At 42.7% G+C, this 27,411-nt stretch overlaps 1 protein-coding gene across 4 annotated transcripts; it reads right to left on the bottom strand.

The window, feature by feature from the left end:
• Positions 1-81: 81 nt before the first annotated feature.
• Ddx59 (DEAD-box helicase 59) lies at positions 82-26,940 on the bottom strand. 4 transcript variants are annotated; one of them, XM_041648392.1, is made up of 8 exons: positions 26,842-26,940; positions 24,857-25,677; positions 23,073-23,240; positions 17,405-17,494; positions 7,711-7,962; positions 6,028-6,180; positions 5,244-5,372; positions 82-345 (listed from the first exon to the last, which is right to left on the bottom strand). In XM_041648392.1, the coding sequence occupies exons 2-8, from the start codon at positions 25,661-25,663 to the stop codon at positions 82-84; spliced, it is 1,863 nt and encodes a 620-aa protein (XP_041504326.1). In that variant the 5' UTR covers positions 25,664-25,677; positions 26,842-26,940. The 4 variants fall into 4 exon arrangements, with proteins under 4 accessions (XP_041504326.1, XP_041504324.1, XP_041504323.1 ...); XM_041648390.1 differs by having other exon boundaries at positions 24,857-25,674; XM_041648389.1 differs by having other exon boundaries at positions 24,857-25,757; positions 26,842-26,861.
• Positions 26,941-27,411: the final 471 nt, after the last annotated feature.

Below are 27,411 nucleotides of genomic sequence, written 5' to 3'. Positions count from 1 at the left end.
TTTATTTACTCAATCATACAGCAGTTATTAGAAATTTTACTGATAATACATAGTAAAGCCTGCTGGAAGTGGCATACCAGGTTATTTTTGTGAATTGCTCCTTTCATGTTTCCTGATAATGTCCATGAGGTTAGCCCCCGTGACCAGGTTGCTCTGTGTCCGTGTGTCTTTCTGTTGCTCCTTTCTCTTCTGCTCATGAAGATAAGGGGAATTTAGCAGTTGTGGGGGGAGAATGGATCCCGTGGGCTTCACTCTTTTGGCAACATCCCAGAAGAGCCGTTTAGAGTTGTTATTGATAAAAGTAATTGCGGTTCCATCTTGACCGAGTCTCCCTACCCTGCCGACCTGAAACAAAGCAAAAAGACGCTTTCAGGTGTCACTTTTATTTCCAGAGAAATGAAGACTATCATTAAAGGTGTTTACACAGCTTACCATTCATTCAGGTGCATGTTTTCTTCTGTGGGAGTGCATGCATACGTGTGTGCGTGCGTGCATGTGTGTGTGTGTGCACATATGTGTGCACAAGTGTATGCTCGGTATTGCACCCAGCCTCAGGTGTGCCAAGCATTGAGCAGTACCCCTGGGCAACAATCCTAATGGTGCTCTCTGGACTGTATGTCTTAATGTATTTATGAAATCAAGATAGAGGGTTGATGGCAGCATATGTATTTTTTTGCTATGTTAATTTTAATGAAACAGCACAAGACTATTTGGTCTAGTTTTTGTGCCATGAAATGTTAGATTTAAGCTATTTCATTTTTACAGAGTTCTCAGTTTGACAGAATGGACACAAATTTGTGATTCAAATACTGAAATCTATAGCTGGCACAAAATCTTGTTTCTAAATACAAAATAAAAATATTCTGAGAAAGTTTTCAGAAGAGGGGAAACAGAGTCATTGTAAACTTCTGTTCATCAACTGAAATGTAAAATCTAAAGTCTATACTTAGAAATATTTAAGTGAGCCAGGTGTGGTGGCACATGCTTTGGATACCAGCACTCAGGAGGCAGAGGCAGGCAGATCTCTGTGAGCTTGCGGCTAGCCTGGTCTATATAGCAGCTCTAGGACAGCCAGGGATAGAGAGACCCTGTCATAAAAAACTAAAAAACAAAGAAATATTGAAGAGAACTGATGGTTCCTATAAAATGTAGCTTTAAGGTTACTAAAGACAAAAAAGCTCTGAAAAAGTGAAAAGGGCTGAAGGCCTCTAGGGAAGGAGACTGGCAAAGCGAGGAAGCAGACGCCGAGGTGTGTGTCAGCTCCCTGCTTTAGCTGATCTGATGAATTATATTGCTGGATTTTTTTTAATATGGATTGTTCAAATAAAATACAAACTGACATAGAAATAACTACAACCCACAAAAGAGGAGAAAGTATTAACAATCATGTATTTGATGCAAGTTTTCTAGAATATGCAAAAAATATTTAAGGCTTAATAATAATGATAACCTAATTTAAAGACTGAACAAAGGATGTGAACCTTACCAAAGAAGATATACAAATATATTTGTATTGAAAATACAAGTATTGAAAAGATATTCCTACAGCTACATTCACCATTGAGAAAACGCAACCCAAAGCCATAACAAAACACCATTTCATCCTTGCTAAGGGGGGCTATAATCAAGAAGGCGGGTTAGAATGTAGCTCAGTTGATAGAGTGCTTGCCTGGCAAGGAGGAGCCCTGGGTTAGATCCCCAGCAGGGCATAAACAGGGTGCAGTAATGTGTGTATGTAATTCTAGCAATAGGAAGTTCAAGGTTATCCTCAGTTACTTTGAGATTCAAGGTCAGCATGGAATATGAGAATTCATGAAACCTTGACTTTAAAATCATTCACTTACTTACTCAATCATCAATCAAGGAATAACAAGACTTGGCAGATGTAGAGAAACTGGAACTCACATATTGTTGAAGAATATGTAAAAGTTACTTTGAAAAACAGTCTGGTAGATCCTGAAAATGTTAAACACAAAGTCACCATTGAATCGGACAACTCTGATCCTAGGTTCTAGCCAAGAGGAATAAAAATGTGTGGCCAGAAAGACCTGTATATGAGTATTCACAGCAGGGCAGCTGATATTAACAGTAGCCAAAAATATAAAGTACAATTAGCGAATGGGCTCAGAAAGGTGGTGTATCATAATTGGAATATTTTTGGCGATAAAAGATAAAACAAAATTTAAATATACATGCTATAAAATGCGTAAATGTTGAAGACAGTAAGAAAAAAAGAAAAAAGTTATAGAAGACCACACATGACATGATTCTTTTTACACGAAATGACCACAAGAGTCAAATCTACAGAGGCAGAGCGGAGGGTGAGTGGTTGCTCAGGTGTGGGGGTGCCTGCTGGTGATATGGGGCGTCTGTTCTAGGGTGGTAGACATTTTCTAGACCTGACTGCAGTTATGTTTATACAACTGTACAGATACATACTTAACTGTTTGGATTCTCTCTAAATAAGTGGGTTGTACAGTTTCGGAACTGTATCTACTGATGATTACTATGAGAGACAGAGTGTAGCAGGGAGTGGGAGCATACCCCTGTAATCCCAGCTACTTGGGAGGCTGAGGCAAGAGAACCCTAAGTTTGAAGTTAGCTTGATCAACTTGAAAAGACACAATCTCAAAATTAAAGAGGGGGGGCAGGGATGGGGAATGTGGCTTAGTAGTTAAGTGTTTGCCCAGCATGCATGTAGCCCTCGGTCTAAAACTCCGCATAAAACAAAAACACCTCCAATACTTTCTAAACTCTAAGGTAGCTGATGCTATCTAATATCAAATTACTTTTCCCAGAAACTTTCTACCATTAAAAATAAAAACCGGCCACATGGGAATTCCTATTATACTTATCTTTGGCTTAGCAGTTCAACTCAAAAAAAAAAAATTTTTTTTTTTTTTAATCTAGATAGGGTCTTGCTATACTGCTCAGGTCATCCACAAACTTCTGGGCTCAAACAATCCTTCTGATCCAGCCTCTCCCATAGCTGCAAATACTGGTTTGACTACCGTGCCCATGGACAGAGGAACTCGGTGTATACTAGCTCTCATAAAAAGACAAGTACATGAGTGCTACTGCGGCATTCTTTAAAGCATAACAATCAATAGAGGGTTTGTTAACTCATAGTACATTCACACAGTGTATCATCTTGTAGCAGTCAAAATGGGACAAGCCAAGTAAGTTAGTGAAAACATTTAAAGAGCCTGGATATACCTATTAACATCTAAATGGTACTTATTATGTATCCAGATGAGAAAAGACATCTGAGATATATTTAATAAAGCAAGGCATGGAACAATAGTTATGATGTGGTCCAATTTACATGTATGTAATAAATTTGTGTACCTTATATGTATGTATGTTTATAATTTTTAAACTATTACCTGCCAAAACTCAAAGATAGAAGGAAATGGTAAAGAAGACCTGTTGCCAGGTGTGATGGTGCACTCTTTTAATACCAGCGTTCAGGAGGCAGCAGCAGGCAGATCTCTGTGAGGTCTGCGGCAGGCAGGGCTATGTAGAGATCCTGTCTCAAAACAAAAAAGAAGGCTTACTTCTCATTCTATGCCTTTTGTTATGTGTGATGCTTATGTGCTTTAAGAACTGAATGTGTGCTTTAAGAACTGAAATAATCTAAGACACAGACAGAGCTGGAAAAGCAGCCAGCTCTAGAGTTATCTAAACAGAGTTAAGAAACCTCACACATTCTCCAAGCCCAGAGGCCACCACTATGTTGTAGTGGGGATATGGAAAGCCAGAGTCAGCCTTGGGATGTCCTGAAAGGTTAAATGACGAATTAGCATATTCTAAGAGGCAAAGAAGCATCTCAATATTGTAACATTTTAGAGAGATTTCTATCTAAAATTATGAAACACTTGGAAGGAAACATTTCATTTGTTCTAACACTACCTCCTGAGGATATTTGATTCCCGATGAAGCCAAAGTAAAAGTCAAGCTGCACTGCAGTGTAGACACTGCAAAGTCAATGCGGCCATTGGGAGGTGAGCCCCAGAGCATCAGAGGAAGGCTGCGCTTGAGGGACTGTAAGTGATGCCGCAGAAGGAAGACGGGGCAGTCAGAGAGATAACAGCACTAAAGGCTCTGTTTCTGCCAGAAAGAGGGGCCATTGTTACTTCTGGCAGCAAAGGAAACCAATGAAACTTTAACAGGCGAAAGACTAGGACAAGTAAGGATATGAAGAGAAGACAAGATTCCTAAAACAAGCATTTTAGAGGATCACGTTTACTCTGGCCAGCACAGCAACTTAAAGCAATCTTTTAAACAAGTTTCTTTTCTAAATATAAAAGCTACCAGTGGACTTGATGAAGGGAAAAAAAGAAAGCATCAAAAATGAAGCAATAATTTGGTGCCTAAAATGTTTTCTAAAGATTTAATTTATGCACGTGTGTGTTTTGCCTCTTATGGCTTTGTATCATGTGCAGGCCCAGTGCCAGCAGAGCCAGAAGAGGAGCTACAGATGCTTGTGAGCTGCTCTGGGGGTGCTGGGAAGTGAACCAGGTCCCCTGCAAGAGCAACAAGTACCCTTAGCCACTGAGCTATCTCTCCTACCCTTAACATTAAAACAAATAAACAGAATTTTAGGTTTCTCACTTTTAGTTTTTAACATAGTTTAGGTATAAAGTTTTTAGAAACAAAATTTTGTTTCTAAGTGCACATGTACATGCACGGACACACACACATTTTTTTAATTTAAAAAAAATTTAAAATAATTTTATGTGTATGAACGAATGTTTTGTCTGTATGTACGTATGAACACTATGTGTATGTACCCAAGGAGGTCAGAAGAGGGTGTCAGCTCCCCTGGGACCACGGTTACATATGGTTGTTGACCACCATGTAGGCTCTGAGAACTGGCCAAGGGTCTTCTAGAGTAGACAGTGTTCTTAACTGCTGAGTTAACTCTCCAGTCCTAAGCATATATATATATATATATATATATATATATATATATATATATATATTTTTTTTTTTTTTTGGTTTTTTGAGACAGGGTTTCTCTGTGGTTTTGGAGCTCGAACTCACAGAGATCCGCCTGCCTCTGCCTCCCGAGTGCTGGGATTAAAGGCGTGCGCCACCACTGCCAGGCAGTATATACATTTTTGAAGACTAAAATTATGCAAAGTTTTATGTCCTGCTTTTTTAAAAAGTGTTTGCTCGACCTGACAATGCCTTATCCAATCAAACTCATCAACAAACTGGCAGGACAGGAAGCGCCTTACCTGATGAATATACTCATCCATGCTTGAAGGCATATCAAAATTCACAACCAGCTTGACGTTGACCAAGTCCAGTCCTCGACCCAGAACTCCTGTGCTCACCACCACCTCATAGTCTCCTTCCAGTAATCCCTTTCCAATAAATCAAAAAAGTTCATTATTCAGGCCAGGAGTGGTAAGGCATATCTATAATTTCAGCCCCCAGAAGACAGAGGCCAGTAGATCTCTGAGTTCAAGGCCAGCATGGTCTAGATAGAGTTCTAGGCCAGCTAGTGGTACATAATAAAATTCTGTGCAAAAAACAATAAACAGTAAAAAAAAATCATTATCTAGAACTTATTTTATATGGCTTTGTGTAATTCTGACGTTTTTAAATGCTCACCTCAGTATTTTGTTGTAGCAGCTTTTCAATAAACAGAAGTCTTACACTTGAAAACTGATTTACTTTAAACTCCCCCTAGCCTCTGTGGAATTTATTTTACTAATTTACTCAAGTGAATCTCTTCCTAAGGTGAGCTTCTGCTCTGTCCCAGACCAAACTGACCTGATTTCTGAAATAGTGAATTGTGAATTAGCTATCCATTTAGCACACACCCTCCAGAGAGCTGGCTTATTGCTCCCCACACAGAGAGGCCTGAGCAAGAGGAACAGTGAACTTCAGTCACTGCTTCCTCATGCTCCTCTCACTGCGCACACCTGCCTTAGAACCAGTTGGCAGTAGGTCGTCTCTTGAAAATGCAGCAAAATAGATTCTGAAGACGGAGAATACAGAGCGCTATGAGCCAACCTTCAGTATGTCTCTCCTTTCCATCTGAGACTTCTCTGAGTGGATGGACGTGCTGTTTAGACCTGTGATTTTCTGAACTGCTTCACTCAACAGATCTGCACCTAGTTTGCAGTCCACAAATACCAACACTGGAGGTTTAAAGAGCTTCTTATCCTGAGGAAACAAGACAAGAAATTAAATTCTTCATAGAGCATAATTTATGTGGAAAACTATGAAATCATTAGCAAGAGCTAACTATTGAAAGGTTTATAAATATTGCTAAAAAGAAATTATAATATTTTATAATATAAAATAAAAGCATATCTTCTAAATGGTCTCATTTAAGGATGCACAAACTCATCATTTCACTTTTCAACATTAATATTACAAATATATTTAAAAAATTTAAGGCCCATTACATAGTTCTAAACCCTGCTCACTAGTCAATGCAAGTTGTTTTTAACTTAATACCATATTTGTAAGTATTTTTTTCATATATCAGCCACTCTAACAAGTTTGCTTAAATTAGTTCAAAGATTCTCAAGGACAGAATAGACAAGAAACACATTGAAAAATATATATAATTTTTGAAAGTTAAAATATTAAAGGTATTTTATGTGTATGTGTATGTGTGCATGTGTATGTTTGAGAAAGGATCATATTCTGTAGTCTAGGCTCAATTTGAGTCTGGAGCTCAATTTGTAGCCCTAGTCTGGTATAGGAGTTCCTTGTTTGTGTGTTGCTGTCATTGGGTAATGAACAAAGAAACTGCCTTGGTCTAGTTGATAGAACAGAACTTAGGTAGGTGGAGTAGATAGAACTGAATGCTGGGAAGAAGGGCAGAGGGGCAGACGCCATGGATCTCCTGCCTGAGACAGACGCTGGATAGAATCATGCCGGTAAACCACAGTCACGTGGCAATACACAGATTAACAAAAGTGGGTTAAATTAAGATCTAAGAATTAGCCAATAAGAAGTTCGAGCTAATGGGCCAGGCAGTGTTTAAATGAATACCGTTTCTGTGTGATTATTTCGGGTGTAAGCTAGCCAGGCGACTGAGATGACAAGCAGCCCCACTCCTCCTGTTACACTAGCTAGTTTCAAATACAAGGCTATTCTGCCTCGGCCCTTCCAAATACTGGGATTATAGGCATGAATCACTATGCCCAACTCGTGAGAAATAATCTTCAAAATGAAATACTTTTTATAATAAGGAAAAGAAAACAGATTCTGAGTCAAAAGGGATGGCACAAACACTGAAAACTACAAACTCCACGAGCTGAAGGAGGATTATAAATTCCAAGCCAGCTTGGCCTATAAAGTGAGACCTCAAAAGCAAAATAAAATGTGTACCCTAACAAAGCAGCAACTAGGCATCTACACTACATATTTCCAGAATAAAAACTCTGAATTGGGCATGGTAGCAAATGCCTTTAACCCCAATACTAAGGAGAGGGAGGTGGGAGTGTTGTGAGCCTGGGCTACATGGTACCAGGCAAGTCAGGGATACATAGAAAAAGTCTGCCTCAAATGAACATCAGAAGCAAAATTCAATTTGATCCTTACAGAATTCTGATGCACATAAAAGGATTTACTATTAAATATAGGCACCAAAATTCTTCCAAAGCTACCCTTAAATATCACTCTGGAGCTGAGGAAATACAAACACAGGCCACAAACATGGCTGCCTGCTTAAATACTCACATTTAAGATTTCAAATAACTTCTTCTTTTTGCCTGGGTCTTCTACCCATAGGATGATCTGCCGCACGCTGGGGCAGGGCAGGTTCTTGTCCCCAGTGATAATCCTCACAGGGTTGTGCAGAAGCTGCTCTGCAAGCTGCTCTATGCTGCCTGGGATCGTGGCAGAAACCAAGATGGTCTGACAATCAGCAGGAGTGGTTTCCAAAACGTCAAGCACTTGCTGTTGAAAGCCCATCTTCAACATGGTGTCGGCCTAAAAGGAAGGCATTCTAAGTTCAGGCGTAGTCAGCGCTACAACCCAGAGCCACTCAGGATAAGACTGAATAATTAAGAACAGAAAAAAAAAAACCAGAAAAATACAGAAGTACAGTGCCAAAAGACCAACAGGGAAATGTTTATGCAAAATTATAAATTATATAACTTAATGATATGGATTATTAATAGCTACAAAAGAGACATTCTGTATACTTATCCATAAGGCACCTGTTAAATTATGGCAACATAGAACACTGTGTCATCCTGAAAAACAAAGAGAAAGCTCTTTGCTGGGCAATGAACGATTGCATGGAGAAAAGACGTGAACACTGTGAAATACAATACTGCTTATATGACACAACAGAATGGAAGTATATATAGTCAAGAAATTAATTAGGCTGGGGGAATGGTTTACACTGTAATCCAACCACTCAGGAGGCCAAGGCAAGAGGACTGAGTTCAAGAACAGACTGAACTATGGAGTGAAACCCTGAAATCTAAACTGCTACCGTGGAGAAGCCTAGAGAGCTGCTGTGTGTAAGGGGAAGGTCTGCTCACTGCACTTTGTCTTCCGGCGGTGAGAATCTAACCCAGGTCTGTGAGCGTGCTAGTGTCCCACTACTGAAGTGCATCTGTCAGCCTTGGACTTTGGAAATGGAGTCTTGGTAGGTAGGCTGGGCTGGCTTTGAATTCAGGATCTTTCTGAGATAGCTTCCCAAGTGTTAGGTTTATAGGCATGAGCCACCATGCCTATCAGGGCTCACTTTTTGCTTTTCAAAATTTTATTTCCTTCTAGCCATGGATATGTCCTATATAATAAAATTATTTTATTAAGAAAATTCATGTTGAGATAGCTATGGCTTATATGTTGGTATTTCTCCCCAATTCACACTGAAGCCTTCCCTACCACTGGTTGCCCATGATGTGCACTGGCTGTCCGCTGAAGTGCACTGGCTGTCCGCTGATGTGCACTGGCTGTGCGCTGAAGTGCACTGGCTGTGCGCTGATGTGCACTGGCTGTCCGCTGAAGTGCATTGGCTGTGCGCTGATGTGTACTGGCTGTGTGCTGATGTATACTGGCTGTGCGCTGAAGTGCACTGGCTGTGCGCTGATGTGCACTGGCTGTGCGCTGAAGTGCACTGGCTGTCCGCTGATGTGCACTGGCTGTCCGCTGAAGTGCATTGGCTGTGCGCTGATGTGTACTGGCTGTGCGCTGAAGTGCACTGGGTGTGCGCTGATGTGCACTGGGTGTGCGCTGATGTGCACTGGCTGTGCGCTGATGTGTACTGGCTGTCCGCTGATGTGCACTGGCTGTGCGCTGATGTGCACTGGCTGTCTTCTGTCTTCCCTCCAGAAGTGTCTCCATCAAATCTCAGTATATATTATACATCACCTTCCCAGAGAGCCTCTGGTTACCAATCTAAGAAAATACGTCCCTGCCATATTGCCATGGACAGGTACACTCGCCACAGCTCCACGGGGCAGAGCTTATCAGCATTCCTTTCCATACATCCACTAACCAACAGTATCTGGCATGATGAAAGTCCCTTTTGTAGTTATAGGGACATCCTTAATTCTAAGTACTAAATAAGACTTAATTTTGTAAAAGGCCACATGCCAGTATCCCAAACCTCTTAAAATCCAGGAATTACCTGGGGTGAGTTTTTCAAGATGCCCGGGCTGCTGAATCAGTCCCAGTGAGAAAGCCAGTCTAGATTGTAGTCATGGGCACACCACGCAGTTGTTTTTAAATGTTTGCCACTTCCTTTTATTTGGAGACATGGTTTCCTGGTATCCCAGGCTGGCTTTGGATTCACTAATTTTATGTGTTTGAGCATTTTCCTGGCAGGCAAGTCTGTGCTCCACGCATGTGCCTGGACTTGCAGAGGTCAGAAAAGGGTGTTGGATCCCCTGGAACTAGGACTAGAGCCACCAGGTGAGTGCTGGGAACTGAACTCCGGTCCTCTGTAAGAGTAGCAAGTGCTCTTAATTACTGAGCCATCTCTCTAGTGTCCTCAGACTGGCTTTGAACTCACCCTCTAGCATCTGCCTACTCAGTGCTGGGGTTACAGGCCAGCACATACTATCTGGACCCCAGGTGATTTTTATCATTAGGCCAAGTTGAACAGATCAATGCTTATCCACTGCAACACGGTGTAAATAAGACAGTACAGTCTGTGCATAGTCCCACAGAGCGGAGGAAGAAGGCCTCAACCCTCCTCCTGAGGGACAGGGAAGTTTCAGAGTCTCTCATTCTGAAGCAGTGAGGAAGGAACAGGATGGGGGTGGCGGAGAATTCTAGGCCAAAGGGAAGATCTGACAAGAGACCGGATGGTGACACTGAGCAGAGGTCATTGCAGGAAATGGCCTGAGTCCTGGCCCTCCCTCCTTGAGAGCCATCGCTTGCTCTCAGCTCCTGTCCCAGGCTACTGTGCTGACTCAGCTGCCAACGCCAACGCCAGGCCCTCCATCCTCTCTGCTCACTACTTCCCTTCAGCCTTCTCTTGGAGAAACCAGACGGCACACAGACTCCAATGCACGCTTCCTGCACGGAGAGAAACGTTTCCCTTCGTCTACTGTTCAGAGAAGGGCGAACTCAGACAGCGTAAGCAGGACCCGGCATTTACTCACTTACCCTTGGCTAAAATTAAAAGCACACTATAATTTATGGAGTCACTCTCCAGCTGCCTCCTTCCTTCCCACATGCAGTCTTCAGCAGGCTCATAAATGATGACTTTACGCGGCTCTCAGACTTAACCCTTCAGTCGCGGGGCCTCCACCCTGCCCCTTGACCCCTTCACTCCTTGGCTGGTTTGTGGATGGCTCGGTCTCTGAGTCCTTCTCCTTTAACGTCTCTTGTACTGAGCAGGGGAACGGCTTCCCTAAACCACCAGTTTTACCAGCTACACCCAACTCGTAATTTAGAGAGCCTCACTGTCTCCCACATCAAATCCAGAAGCTTCTGCCTCCCTTTCAGGGCCTCCATAATTTGACCCCACCCGAGCTGCCCCACCCTACTTCCTATTATTCCTCAGGAAGGGTTCTTCAAGCTGGTTGGTCTCCTTCCTCCCTCCACAAGACACTTGGGCTTTCTGAGTGCTGCTTATCTCTTCATGGCGATATCTCATCTGTCCTCTGGTTTTTAAATCTTCTCAGGAGCAGTCCAAATCCCATAACTATTTTTTAATTTTTTAAAAACAACCTTTTTTTAAAAAATTTTACATACAAATCCCAGTTCCTCCTCCCTTCCATCCTCCTAATCCTCCCATTCCCTTTACCTTCTCCCCACCCCCCCTTTCCACTCCTCAGAGAAGGCAGACCATTACTATATATATGCATATGTACACACACACACACACACACACACACACACACACACACACACACACGTATATATTGGATTTTCGAGACAGGATTTCTCTGTAGCTTTAGAGCCTGTCCTGGAACTCACTTTGTAGACCAGGCTGGCCTCAAACTCACAGAGATCCGCCTGCCTCTGCCTTCTGAGTGCTGGGATTAAAGGTATGCACACCCACCACCTGGCTCCATTACTATTAATAGTGCCAAAGCATTTACTCTCTTAATTCTACTCCTGACCTTAATTGCCCTAGACAATTAGCACATCATTTACATAATACAGTATTTATTTTATTGTAGTTTCCCCCACTAGTTCATGGTATTCAAGACAAATTCTAACCTTTACCTGTCCTGTGGAAACCCATCATATCCAATCATTTTTCTCTTCTTTAATACATTTTTTTTCAGGGGTGGAACAGATACAATCCAATACCTTGCAAATGCTAGGCAAGTACTTTACAATTCAATTATACTTACAATCCTTTTTTAAAGATGTCTAGTTTATGTGTTCTGTGTATGTATGAACATGTACATACATGCTTGGGCCTGGTGCCCACAGAAACTAGAAAGTGTCAGGTCCCATGGAACAGAGTTAGACAGCTGACAGCTATGGTGTAGGTGCTGGGAATCAAATCCAAATCTTCATAAGAGCAGCAGGTCCTCTTAATCATGGGGCCATATATCCTTCCCCAGTCCTTGGTGCTTTGGATCGGAGTATCTCTAGATAACTCAGGCTAGTCTTATAATTGAGATCCTCCTGTCTCTCCTTCTCTAGGTGAGTGCTGTGTTAACTGTGTGGATTTTTTCCCTTTTCTTTCTTTCCTTTTTTCTTTTTTCATTTGTGTGTGTGTGTGTGTGTGTGTGTGTGTGTGTGTGTGTGGTGTTCGTGTAGGTGTACCTGTATATTTACAGACATTTATGTCTGCATGAAGGCCAGGGGTTAACTTTGGTGCCATTCTTTAGGTACCCTTCACCTTGTTTTTTGAGCCAGGGTCTCCCAGTGGCCTGAAGCTTGTCAAGCAGGGTAGAGTGGCTGGCCCCTGAGACAGGGCTCTGCCTGTCTCCACCTCCCCAGTTCTAGGATTACGTGAGTGGTGTAGGAGGTCTTTCTGTCTATGCGTTGCTTTCATCGGTTAATAAAGGAACTGCTTTGGGCCTGTAGCAGAGTTAGAGGGGAATAGAGCTAGGCGGGGAAAACTAAATGGAATGCTGGAAGAAGAAGCAGAGAGACACCATGGCTCTGCCACTAGAGAAAGACATGCTGGAACTTTCTAGTAGGCCATGACCTCGTGGTGATACACAGATTAATAGAAATGGGTTAAATTAAGATGTAAGAGTTAGCTAATAAGAAATTAGAGCTAATGGGGGGGGCAAGCAGGTATTTAATTAATACAATTTCTGTGTGGTTATTTTGGTTCTGGGAAGCCAAGACAAACAAACGGGCCCTCCTCCTACAAACTGGCGCCTACACAAGAGTATACCACCACACTCAGCTTTCATTTATGTGGGTTCTAGAGTATCAAACTCAGGTCCTCACTGACTGAAAATCTCCTTGGCTCCACATCTGGGTTTCTGTTTATTTCTGCTTGATTATTTTGGTTTTCTTGAAGCACAGTCTAGCTATGTAGCTTAGATTGGCCTTGAATTTATGATCCTCCTGCCTTTGGCACTACAGTAGTGGATTGCAGGTGTGTGCCAGCATACCATGCTGGTTATTTTCATGTTGCTATGGTTGTACAGGTTAGTTTCAAAAGATCAGATTGGACCCCAAAGCCTACAATAGTGACCGTCTATTCTTTTATTTAAACTTAAAACTTTTTATGTGTATGAATGTTTTGCCTGCAAGTATGTCTGTGTATCATGTGAATGTCTGATACCCACAGAGGCCAGAAGAGTTCCCTTGGAACTGGAATTACAGACTGTTGTGAACAGCCACGTGGGTACTGGGAATTGAACTTGGGTCCTCTAGGAGAATGGTCAGTGCTCTTAACCACTGAACCATCTCTCCATCTACTATTTTAAAAAAAGTATTTGCTAATCATTGGCCTACACTGTTTATGCACTTTTTTAAAGGTAAAAATGCTATTTGTGTGTGTGTGTGTGTGTGTGTGTGTGTGCATGCATGTGTGTGGGTATGCTGTGTCTGTAGGTTACAGAACAACTTGCTGGAGTTTGTTCTCTCCTTCTGTCATGTAGGTTCTGGAGACTGAATTCAGACTGCCTGGCTTGGAAGCAAGCACCTCCACCTGCTGAGCCATCTTGCCAGCCCCTATTTGAGTATTTCTTTATCTCAATAGACAGGATACTGTTTTGACCTTTATTTCAAGTGAATGTCTTTTTTTCTCAAAATTTCAGTATCACGTAGGTTTGAAACAGTGAAAATGTTTCTGCAATCCCACGTACATATCCAGAGTTGGTTAATCTGTACCTATACAACACTTCTGTACTGACTTCTGCCAAACAACCTGTATGGTTTACCAGCTCATTTTCCTTCTGAGCTACAAAGCAACCACACCTCTTCAATGCTGGGGCGCGTGGGCAGGAGCCTCACATGACAGCCACTCTATACATATTGCTAAGTGGACACTTTTTCTGCACTGTGATGTGCCATGATTTCTTGCAGGCCCCAGCAATCCTTGTTTACTGCAGAAAATTAAAATGCTGTGGAAAAATAAGAGAACGAGCACCCCCTAACTCCACCCAAAGGCCGCCCAGGAAAACGCTGACTTAGCAGACCTTTCAAAGGATCCAACTACATTGTTTTTCATTTCTTCTAGACATCTTAGTCTATGAGACATTACCAGCATTGCTCATCTTCACTGCTACTCTATAAGACTACCCAAGTGGTAAAAAAAAAAAAGTTCAAACTCTGGTCTTGAGGGTCTTGGCTACATCATCTTTACACACCTGAGGGACAAGGGCGCAGCAGGATGTGCTCATGGTCAGAGGCTGGCACTGCACTTTATCACTGCTGCATAACACCCACCCTCTGCTGTCACTGCGGAGGGAGACCATGAAAAAAATGGAGGGTGTCCATTTCTCATGCTTGTCTGCATGTTATATGATTTAATCAATGGAATAATAATGGTAATAATAATAATACAGGTATGGCAGGATGATTCAATGGGCAAAGGCACTTGCACCAACAGTGATGACCTGAGCTCAACCCCTAGAAACTCAAAATGGAAGGAAGGAACCAACTTCCAAAAGCTGTCCCCTGACTTCCACACAGGTGTCAAGGCATGCATGCTCCCATGAGCATAGTCATGCACACACACAATAATAATAATAAATACAATTAAATACAAAAATATAGAGCTGACAAGATGATTCAGTGGCAAAGGTGCTTGCTGTCAACCCTCTAAACCTGATTAGATTTCTGGCACCCATAGGTGAGAGAGAACAACTTAAACAAGTTGTCTCTAATCTTTACACTCACATTATGGCAAGTGCATGAGTACATATACACAATATATACACACACACACACGAGTACATACACAATACATATACACACACGAGTACATATACACTATATATACACACACACAAGTACATATACACTATATATACACACATACACGAGTACATATACACAATATATACACACACACGAGTACATATACACAATATATACACGCATACACGAGTACATATACACAATACATATACACACACGAGTACATATACACTATATATACACACATGAGTACATATACACTATATATACACACACACGAGTACATATACACAATATATACATACAAGTACATATACACAATATATATACACACACACGAGTACATATACACTATATATACACACGAGTACATAAACACTATATATACACACACACGAGTACATATATACTATATACAAACAAGTACATATACACAATATATATACACACGAGTACATATACACTATATATATACACACACACGAGTACATATACACAATATATATACACACGAGTACATGTACACAATATATACACACACGAGTACATATACACAATATATACACACACACGAGTACATATACACAGTATATATACACACACGAGTACATATACACAATATATACACATACAAGTACATATACACTATATATACACACACATGAGTACATATACACAATATATATACACACACACGAGTACATATACACTATATATACACACAAAAGTACATTTACACAATATATATACACACACAAGTACATATACACTATATATATACACACAAGTACATATACACAATATATATACACACACGAGTACATATACACAATATATACACACACAAGTACGTATACACAATATATATACACACACGAGTACATAAACACTATATATACACACACACGAGTACATATACACTATATACAAACAAGTACATATACACAATATATATACACACACGAGTACATATACACAATATATATACACACACGAGTACATATACACAATATATACACACACGCGAGTACATATACACAATATATACACACACACGAGTACATATACACAATATATACACACACACGAGTACATATACACAATATATATACACACACGAGTACATATACACAATATATACACACACGAGTATGTATACACAATATATATACACACACAAGTACATGTACATAATATATACACACACACACGAGTACATATACACAATATATACACACACACACGAGTACATATACACTATATATATACACACACGAGTACATATACACTATATATATACACACACGAGTACATATACACAAAAGTACATGTGCACAATATATATACACAAACATGAGTATATATATATATATACAACATATATACATACACATAAGTACATACACACACTACACACACACACACACATATATAATAAAATAATGCCCCTACTTCATTTTATACTTCATAAGTATAAAATGGTTTGCTAACAACAACAAACATTTCCCAATGACTATACCAATGCCCATATAGAAAAAGAACCACTATTCAAATAGCCACTATCAGCTACTTCTACAGTTCCTGTAAATAATTATTTTCCATGATTTTTTTTTAAATGTCGGGAAGCATAAAATTATTTTAAAAACCTGTCATTGTGAGACTGGAGTGGTAATTCAGTGGTTGAGTGGTTGTGTAGCATGCAGAAGGTTCTAGGGTCAATGTCCAGTACAGCAAAATGAAACAAAATACAAAAAGCCCAAAACCTTATCATGGAGATTATAGTACCCACTGAGTTTGAGTGTCCAGCACTAGGAAAAGGTAGCTTTGGCTTAACTGAGTCATGCCTTAGTTTAGTTGCAATGTACATAAGAGTCAGCATAAGACCCAGTAGAATAAATTTTTACAAGTTCCTAATTTTTTTTTCATTCAGAGAATGTTCTGAATATACAATGACATTACATAGCTACAATATACTTTTAAAATAAATTATATAAAATCAAATGATTGTTTTAAACATGTATGTGTAGTGTATGTATGCTTGCAGGCGCACACACAAACATGTCCATATATGCATGTGAAGGTTTAGAGATCAATAGTCATGTCTTTCTCAATCACTTTCCACCTCATCTTACACACACACACACACACACACACACACACACACACACACACACAGTTACTACTTTTCTATGTATGTGTATTTGCATGATTGTGTGACAGAGTGCACGTCAGGAGGTCAGAGAACAGCCTTGTGCTAGGTCCTCACTTCCACCTTGCTTGAGCCGAGGTCTCTCTTACTATTTGTTACTGCTAGTGCACACGGCTCTTCCAGGGCTTCTAGAGATCCGAACTCATCATCAGGCTTGACTGGCAAATGCCCTTACCCCCTGGGCCATCTTCCCAGACCCTCACCTTAGTCTTGGAGACAGAGTCCCTCAGTGAGCCCAGAGGTCAGGACCCTTGTCTGCCCTCCTCACGCTGCTGTTTTACACATGCACCTCCATGCCCAGACTTCACGTGAGTGCTGAGGACTTGAACTCAGGTCCTCACGCTGACACAGCACACACTAACCACAGAGCCAATGCTCCAACCTCATCAATAGGTTTTAAACATTACTACTTACTTCGTCTACTACCACAATTTTTATGGCACCAAGTGATATGGAGTTCTGTTTTATTATATCCAGAAGTCGTCCGGGGGTTGCTATGATAACCTGAATAAAAGAGCAGAGGCAAATTTAAAATTAGATAATATTCATTCATTCCCTCAATCTTTGTTGCTTTCTTTTGGAACAGGGTCTCACTATGTACTCCCGGCTTGCCTCCACCTTCTGAGTAGTGGGGTTACAGGCACACACTACCACACCTGGCCTTTCATTCTATTTTTTACTGGGTAGCTACTTTATACAAGACACTGCGTAAAGTACCACAATGAATAAGTCATACACTGTTTCTGCTCTCAGAAAATAGTCATCTACAGGAAGAAACAAATAAAAATGCTATTGTGATACATAGACAATAAATGGAGAAGTCTGTCCAGGTCATAAAACATAAAGATGAGTCTAAAGGACCAATGGGAGGAAGGTGAGTACTTCAAAAACAACAACCAAAGTACACCTACATAGTTCCCCTGAAGTGGGTGTCTACAAAGGGCTCCTTGGAGAAAGGCAAGATTCCAGCACTGGCCAGGGAAAAAATAAGGCAGCCAGGGACCTCCTTAAGTAGACAGTAAGTACTCAGAGATAATGGAAAAATGACCTAAAGCCACAAAAACCAGCTCCAGGTACTTCTACCATTCAAATTAGGGCCAAACCAAATCACAATAAGAGACTACACCTTTAGACAAAACAGGAATCCTGATACCATATCAATGAATACTAGACATCATGTATCTCAAAGCACTTCTCCCAAAATATTTACTAAATACAAAAGGAAAAAATAAACTTTACAGTTTAAAGACAAGTTAATCTTCTGCAAGGCAGTGGCACGTGAAGTGTTTCCCTAGTGAGGTGATCTGAAAGAAAATGGCAAGGCCTTGTTGGCTCAGGTATGGTCTCATTGGTGAAAGTGTGTTACTGTGGAGGCAGGGTTTGAGGTCTCATATGTGCTCGAGATATCGTCCAGTGTCTCAGTTTACTTCCTGTTGCCTGCAAGTTGTGGGACTCTCAGCTCCTTCTCCAGCACCATGTCTGCCTGCACACCGCCATGTCCCACCTTGATGATAATGGATTGAATGTCTGAAAAAGCAAGCCACCCCCCATTAAAGGCTTTCCGTACATAAGAGCTGCCATGGTCATGGTGTCTCTTCACAGCAATAAAAACCCTAACTAAGACACCTAGCATGCATGAGACCTGAAGTTCCACCCCAGTTCCTCAAGGAAGAAAAAGAAGTAAAAGCTGTCAAAAAGGGTGCAATGGGGCTGGAGAGATGGCTTAGAGGTTGAGAGCGTTGCCTGCTCTTCCGGGGGTCCTGGGTTCGGTTCCCAGCGGCTGCGTGGTGGCTCGCAACCGTCTGTGATGGGGTCTGGTGCCCTCTTCTGGCCTGCAGGCATGCACACAGACAGGGTATTGTATACATAATAAATAAATAAATTTAAAAAAAAAACTTTAAAAAAGGGTGCAATGAAAAGAACAACGTATATTTCTCTCTGAAGTGGTTTGTCAGCTGGGCACGGTGGAGCACACCTGTAACCTCAGCCCTTCAGATGCAGGAGGACTGCTGTAAGTCTGAGACTAGGAGACAGATGCGGGGCGGGGCTGGCTCAGCAGGCAAGAGCACTTGCTGTACAAGCACAAGGACCTGAGTGAAAGGCCTCAGCACCCACACAAGCTGGACACAGCTGTGCGTGTGCCTGTGAGCCCAGCACTCCGGAATTTCAGCTTCAGTAAGAGAGCCTGTCTCAAGGGAATGACTCAGGAAGTGAAAGAGCATGAGAACCAGTGTCCTCCTCTGGCCTCTACAAGTGCACAGGAGTACATACCCGCACACACGTGCACATACATCACAATACACACCACACACATAGAAAAATGTAAAAAGAACAAACTGAAAGGATGGCTCAATGGCTAGAAGCACTAGCTGTTCCCAGCACCCACCTGGTGGCTCACAACCATCTGTGACTCCAGCTCCTCTACACTAGGTACTCACACGGTGCAAATACATACAAGGAGGTAAAACATGCATATACATAAAAAACTAAAGTACAATAAGAAAAATCAGAGCAACAACAACAAAAACAAGTGACTTGTAAATCTTAGAAGTGTCAAAATCATGAAAAAAAAAAAACAAACCCAAATGTAAAGACCGCAGCAAACTGAAGAGGACAGATATATGCTGTCTTAGTGTCTTCCCCCATTGCTGTAATAAATACCCTAACAGAGCAGCTTAAGGGTAAAGGTTTGTTCTGGGTCACAGTGCAAAGGTGCAATCCACTTGTGGCAAGGACACTCACAATCAGAGAGCAGGGAACAATAACTGCGTGCTCGTGCAAAGCTTCATTTTCAGTTTTCTACAGTCCAGGAGCCCCTACCAGGGAATGCTGAACTACAATTGAGATGGGTCTTCCCACACTGGTCACTGTAATTGACATAGTCCCCCAGGGGCATGTCCAAAGGCCATCTCTCAGGTGACCCAAGATCCTGTCAAGTTGACAACACCTACCATGACACACACCATCCAAATATATCATACAATCCTGTACCTATTTATTTATTTATTTATTTATTTATTTATTTATGGATTTTTCGAGACAGGGTTTCTCCGTAGCTTTTGGTTCCTGTCCTGGAACTAGCTCTTGTAGACCAGGCTGGCCTCGAACTCACAGAGATCCACCTGCCTCTGCCTCCCGAGTGCTGGGATTAAAGGTGTGCACCACCACCTCCCGGCTCTATTTATTTTTTAATGCTTATTTTTTGAGACAGGCTTTTACTCTGTAGCCCAGGCTAGCCGTGAACGTTCAATCTTCTTGACTCCAAAGCCATAGTGCTAGAATTAGAGGTGCTGTCATTACGTCAGCTTGAGTGGATTCTTATGCTAGGGGATCAGGTATAGGGTATGGTGTGTGTGTGCACGCATGTGTGCATGTGTGTATGTGTGTGCACGTGTGTGTGTGTGTGTGTGTGTGTGTAAGTGACAGAATTATAAAAACGTGAGTGGGCTCCACAGTGTAGATGACATGTTAATTTCTGATCTATTCTAATATGTCAGTGTTAACTTCCTGAATCTGTAATTGCACTATGGACATGCAGAGTAATGACCTTGGTTAGAGGAATCACATTCTGAAATATATAAAACCGACAAAACACCAAGTCAGAAGTGCACTTCCAAGAATCCTGGGAGAAAGAACTTTCTTATATTGTACTGGTTTCTTTTGTTCAAGTTGGTTTTTTAAAAATGTGTGAAAACACTGCATCCAGCCGTGTAAATGACTGAATATTGCGAACTATAGTTTACCCCCAATGTATAACTATTTTGCTTTTTGAGAATGAACTGCAGGCAGCATGATGGAGCAAGCTCAAACTCAGAAGGCTGGGGTGGATGAGCTTAAGCTGGAAGCCAGCAAGCATACAACAACTTGTCTTGGAAAGCCAAAAGAAGGCCAGGCGGTGATGGTGCATGCTTTTAGTCCCAGCACTCGAGAGGCAGAGACAGGCAGATCTCAGCAAGTTCGAGGCTAGCCTGGTCTACAGAGCGAGTTCCAGGACAGGCTCCAAAGCTATAGAGAAACCCTGTCTCAAATTGCACACATGTTTACATGCATCATAATGTTTCAAAGCTGTGAAATAAAAATAGATTGGATGCTTATATGAGACTCTAGCAAGTTCTACTAACCCAATGTGGTGTTCATAAAGTGTTCTTATGTTAATGGTTTGCCTTATAAACAAATATTGCTGCTGAACTTACAATTTTTCACTAGCAAAATACCACCTTTCTCTGTATATATAGTGGAGGTTTATGAAGAAAATCAATGACCCAATTCTCCTGTAGTAGGAGCTGCGGGGCTGCATTCCGCCACCCAGCTCCGGCTACCTGCTAGCTTATGCCCCAAAATAATTACACAGACACTGTATTCTTTTAAACACTGCTTGGCCCATTATATCTAGCCTCTTCTCGGCTAACTCTCGCACCTGTACTAGCCTATTTCTAATAATGTGTATAGCACCCAAGGTACACTTACCGGGAAGATTCTAGCCTACGTCCATCCTGGGTCAGAGCTGAATCGATTGCGTCTGCCCGGGAGAGGGGATCATGGCCTCTCAGCTCACTTCCTCTTCCTCCCAGCATTCAGTTCTGTTTACTCCTCCCACCTATGTTTTAACCTATGAGGGCCAGCCAAGCAGTTTCTTTATTTTTTTAACCAATGACCTTCCTCCATCATTCTCCACTAACTGCCAATCAAAAATGTCTTACAAGTGTATTTGACATGCTTTAAATCTCTCAGACATATCTGATGAGATGTCTGAAAAGTGTAACAGGTATTAATACAGAGGTTTTTTAATGTTGCAGCATTTTCAAACCTGTTGGTAAGTACCCCTTGTCCCTTCTCCACACAGGGCTCTCTGACAACTGTTTAATGATGGAGGAGGGTCATCTGTCTATGTGTTACTTTCATTGTTAATAAAGAAACTGCCTTGGCCCTTTGATAGGACAGAAAATTAGGTAGGCGAAGTAAACAGAATAGAATGCTGGGAGGAAGAAGACAATGAGGTAGATGACATGAAGCAAGTTGCCAGGTCAGACGCGATGAAGCTCCAGCCCAAGATGGATGTAGGCCAGAATCTTCCCGGTAAGCCACCACCTTGTGGTGCTACTCACATTAATAGAAATGGTTTAATCAAATGTGAGAGTTAGCCAGTAAGAGGCTAGAGCTAATGGGCCAAGCAGTGTTTAAAAGAATACAATTTGTGTGTTGTTATTTTGGGTGTAAAGCTAGCCGTGCAGGAGCCGAGCAGGACGAAAAGCAGGCCAGCTCGCCTAGTCACTACAGTTTCTCCCTTGGGATGTTCAGAACAGTAGGGGACCCTGGGACAATGTCTGCACCTAGGCTATAGTCCACCCTTTGCCAACCTTGCCTTAAGCTGAATCGACAAGGATGTACAGCCATTCTAACTCAAGAAGACCAGAGCTCACCAAAGCCACGCCCGCCTCTGTGACACTGTCAGCAAGCTCCCAGCTGCTAGATCACATTACTTCCCCTATCAGAAAACAGCTCCCACACAGCAGCACGGTGAAGGGGGTAGCAGAGTCAGATAAACTAAGGTCCCAGTTTGGGAAATTATTATTTATTAGCTAGGAATATTTAATTAAATCCCACCTTCCGAGATCTGCCTTCCCAATCATGTAAGATGGGATAAACAGACCTACCTTCTGAGCAAACGTGGTTACAAGATGAAGTATATGAGTCTACACAACAGAGCTTAGTATTCGAGCACTCAGGAAGCTGCAGTCCACTCTCTTCCCACATGAAATGAACCTTTTATTTAAATTTTTTTGAGACAAAGCCTCACTCTGCAGCTGTGTGCTGGCCTAGAACTCACTATGTTGCTCAGGCTGACTACAAACTCTCAGCAATACTCCTGCTTCAACTTCCAGGGCTGGTATTACAGATGAATCACTACAGCTGGCTATAAAACTGACTTGAGGAAAAAAAGACCTAGTTGGCAAAAACCTAAAAGCTACCTAAAATCACATCCTCAAGGAGAATCATGCACACGCACACACACATACACACACACACACGTTCCTCGATTGCTTACAAAACTGTCAGAGGCCTTCTTCCAACAGGTGCTTACCTTCACCTGCTGGCGTAAGCGATGGAGCTGTGGGGGCAAAGGCAGGCCCCCCACGAGAAGCACCGTCTTCATGCGTGGCAGACCACTCATGAGTTCCTTGGCTTGCTTCTCTATCTGGATGGCCAGTTCTCTCGTTGGTGTAAGAATGAGTGCCGATGGAGTTTTGTCCTGAAAGAGCAGAACAACAACTTGGAAAGCCAGATGACGAACCCCTGCTGCTGTGAACTACGCCCTTCACAGTGACACCACCAGCCCCGGATATGAGCCTTTTGCTCACCCCATGTACAGTTTGCCTCCAAAATTGATCAGAAATTGAACCCATTTCTTACATGACTGAGATAAACAATCGAAACTCAAAAGTGGGCAAGGCAGGAAAGGTCTCCTCTTTCGAGGAGGAATCCCACAGTCACATGAAGACCCACCCACACTTGGCACCGTATTTTGATTCTCCACTCTCGTGCATTTACATCTTTACATCTTTTTTCTTTTTTCTTTTTTTCTTTGCCAAAGAACTTGAGTCTATGTATGGGCGCGTGAGGGACATCCACACCCTATCCTCTCCCTTAGCTCTCTTCATCACCCATGTTTGAGCTGCACTTTGGGCCTCTGGTACCTCCCCTTGTGCCATCCTCTACTGCTTTCTTCTCTTTCCTCTCCATCTACCCTCCTTACTCTTTTTGCCCCATGCACAGCCCACAAGCCCCCAGGACAGGCTAAGCATCCTCAGCCCAGAAGTCTGAAACCAAAATGCATTTTAAATACCAAGACTTTGGAGCATTGACATGGTCCAAAGTTTCAGATCCTGGGAGCAGTGGGGATGGCTCAGTGGTTAAGAGCACTGGCTGACCCTGCAGAGGACCCAGGTTTAGTGCCCAGCACTCCCAGGGCAGCTCACTACCACTACAACTCCAGTTACGGGAGCGCCAACATCCTCTTCTGGCAAGGTACACAGACGTGATCCTCTGTCACATAGAGAGGAAAGCACCCAGACACGTAAATAAAATTATAATTTAAAAAAAAAAGTTTCAGATTCTGGAGCACTTTGTATTTTGGATTTCTGAACTAGAGATGCTCAACCAGTAAAGTCTATGCAAATATTCTAAAGCTGGAAGAACTCCCAAATCTTAAATATCTCTGGTTCCAAACCATTTCAGATGACACTTGGCAAGGACTAGGAAAACAAATCTGCGGAGCTTGTGAAATTGTGCGTGAGAATGCTTTATGCACTACAAACTAACAAAGAAGCTAGTATTTCTTGTTCTGTTTTGCTTGAGACATGGTCTTACTCCAAAGCCTAGGCTGTCAGGAACCCAGTTCTCCTGCCTCAGCACTGGGATACAGGCTTGTGCCACCAGGCCCAGCAGTACTAGTTAAAGATGAGCCATGGTCACAACTAAGAGTGTACCAGCACTTTAACACACAATGCCAGTTTCTCTAAAACCCAAGCGGCTTAGCTGACATAAACCGCAGCTCATCCATCTGGTAAGCAGGGTTTTCCCTCCAGATCAAAACTTTGTTCTTTTATAGAAAACCTGCTAAAAATAAAAATGCTTTGTAAGGAAATTAATTTTTAGGCCTTCCAGGAAGAGAGCTTTGGTTCAACACAATAAAAAGAATATTTTTTGAAATTATGCCTGGCATATGAAACAGAAGCAAAACCACCATCTCAGCGCATCAGTGACTTATATAGGCGCTGAGATGCAGCTTGCAAATTTATTAATTATGATGAAACTTGGTAAATACCGTGTCTGTTTGTGAGAATACATGTCAGGTCTGTACATTACCTCGAATAAAGCTCGCATGATAATAGGAAGGAGGAAAGCAGCTGTTTTTCCTGAGCCGGTGTCTGCGCTGGCCAGAATGTCTCTTCCCAGAAGCCCTATAGGGATCATCTGCATCTGGATGGGAGTTGGCACCTCGTAGCCCGACTGCTTCAAGTTCTGATTTAAGGTCTCAGGGAAGCCACAGTGCTCAAAGTCAATAATGGGTCTGGCAACTTCTTGTCCTTGAACCGAGATTCCCAGCTGCTGTTTGAGTGTTTCAATCTGGTCCTCTCTCAGGGTCCCAATAAATGGGTGCTCTCTATAGACATAAAAGGCACCCAGTGGGGTCTCGGGCTCGGAGGCAGCTCTCTGCGGGCTGCTGGCCTTCAGCGACTGCTCCTCTCCCTTGACCTGCAGCAGATGTTTCGCTTTGCACTCCAAGCTGCACACATCCTCGTCAGTCTTATCACAGATGTACTCCCCGTAGCGACCACAGACAACACACACGGGCTCCCCAGGCTCCGGCCAGCGCTGGCTTTTGGAAAATGACTTCACAGGCTCTTCGGAAGGAACGCTGTCCTTCGCACCTTGTTCAGGTTCTACCAAACAAGCCTCAGCCAACTGGCCAGAGGGCCTGGGTGAGGGGCTTGAGGCACTGCCGGGCCTGTCAGCAGCGACAGCTTCTTTGGTAACTGAAGCGTGAACTGGAATGGCTCCGGCGCTGTCCAGCTGAACGTCTTCCGCTTCTGGCTTACTTTTCTTACCTACACAGCCTTTGAGGTCATCATTAGAATTCCTCTTGATTTTCAGTGATCTTGGAACAAACATTCTTTAATAGTCTGCTGAGGAAATTACACCAATAGATATATTTTACCCTCAGTTAAGTTCATGTTAGTACTTCATGATGTGCCGGCGAGTTTTACTACAAGCAATAGTGAAGACATCATGTCACTACTTATGCCAACTTTTTTCCTCTGGGATCGGGGATAGGGTCCTTCTACACACACACACACACACACACACACACACACACACACGACCCTGCTGTGCATAACACCTATTTCTGTTTACTGATCAATTGTGCTTTCAAGAATCGGACATCATAGACATTCTACAGCATTTTCACAATGGAAAATTAGAATCTTAAATTAGATTAGAATCTTAAAAATCAAAACTACGGACCAAAGAGGAAAAAAAGGCTATTATGTTTACCTAAGTAACAGAGTGCTCATTCTGTGTATTGCTGCTTTTTCTAATCTTCACAACCAAGGAAAGTAAGCCAATGCAACCTTAACTTCACACACATATATATACATACATGTAGTTTATATTACATATATAAGCATAATAAATACATGTATACACACATACATGTATATGATTGGAGATGTACTTTAGTAGTAGAGCGCTCTGTTAGCACATGAGGGCCTGAGTTTCACATTCCAAAGAAAACACTAATATTCACACACACACACACACACAGATGAAGACTCTCAGGCACCTAAGGATTAAGTATATTTATTAAAAAAAAAAAAAAACTATTTCTAAGTGTTAGAAACCAAGTATTCCTACTCTGAAGAACATTAAAAATGTTTTTACAAATTATTCAGTGGGGAAAGAATGTTTAGCCTTATTTTGGGAATAAGAAATATGATGATAATTTTCTCAAAAGAAAAAAAACAAACTTAAGAAATCGCTAGATCCCATTTTCTATTAAAAAACAAAAAACATGGCCCCCAAACCGCCTAGACTAGAGACTCTGGCCGGGCCACCAGGAAGGGGTGGGGCCGCCGAGAGCCAGGAGCCCCCTCCTCCCGCTCTCGGCAACGCCCGCACCCGGCGCGTTCCCGCCCTCCCCATCCGCCCGCGGGCCCGCGCTCCGGGCGCGCGCACGTAGGAGGACCCCGGGGAGCGGCGCGGTTCTGCCGGCTGCTGCCTCGCGCCGAGGTTACGGAGCACAGGAGCGGGATCCGGAGGCCCGAGTTGTCAGGGCGGCGCACGCTCACCCGCGCGGACCCGGCCGAGTCCGTTCTCGCTCAGGCCGCTCCTTTCCAGGCGCTGAACCGAACTTCCGGCCGACTGGCCCGCGCAGCTCCGCGTCCCCGGCGGGGGGAGGGGGGGTGATCTGAGGGCCCGACGCGTGCGCGCGGCAGGAGGCGGGGCTCCGGCGGGCCACGCCCTCGCCGTGACGCGACTGCGGGCGGGCGTGCGGGCGTGCGGGCGGAGGGGAGGGCGGGGGAATCCTTTTGGAAGAGTGTACGCCAGGGTGTAGGCTGGTGGGAAAGCAGAACTGCCAGGAAGGGCGGGGACCGCCACGCTCAGAAAGTGGGAACTTTGAGTGGGCCAGAAAACCCTCTTCTCCCGTCAGGCTGAAAATAACTCCAGAATCCGAGCAACGTGATATGGCGTAGTTGATATGCCAAATATTCACCGCCACAGCACTCCGCCCCGCCCTGTGCAAAACTAAACCAAAAAGGAAGAAAAAAAAAAAAAACCTTCAAAGTCTGTTCCTAGTTCCAGTGGGTGGTGGCCTTTGCGCTGCCAACGCTGCCAACTTCTGGAACAGCCGGACAAGT

This window comes from Microtus oregoni, unplaced genomic scaffold (genome assembly GCF_018167655.1).
Source record: "Microtus oregoni isolate MIOR12 unplaced genomic scaffold, Mior012 000003F_ref0000135, whole genome shotgun sequence".
NCBI classification, from domain to species: domain Eukaryota; kingdom Metazoa; phylum Chordata; class Mammalia; order Rodentia; family Cricetidae; genus Microtus; species Microtus oregoni.
This window is presented reverse-complemented; position numbering and strand designations above follow the sequence as displayed.

What these genes read in the sequence shown, in the direction of transcription:
- Ddx59 (XM_041648392.1), bottom strand. Translation starts at nt 25,663, where the DNA reads ATGTTTGTTCCAAGATCACTGAAAATCAAGAGGAATTCTAATGATGAC. An exon ending in TCATGCGAGCTTTATTCGAG is followed by an intron (nt 23,241 to 24,856) that starts GTAATGTACAGA and finishes CTGCTCTTTCAG; the next exon opens with GACAAAACTCCATCGGCACT. An exon ending in AGTTATTTGAAATCTTAAAT is followed by an intron (nt 6,181 to 7,710) that starts GTGAGTATTTAA and finishes TTGTTTCCTCAG; the next exon opens with GATAAGAAGCTCTTTAAACC.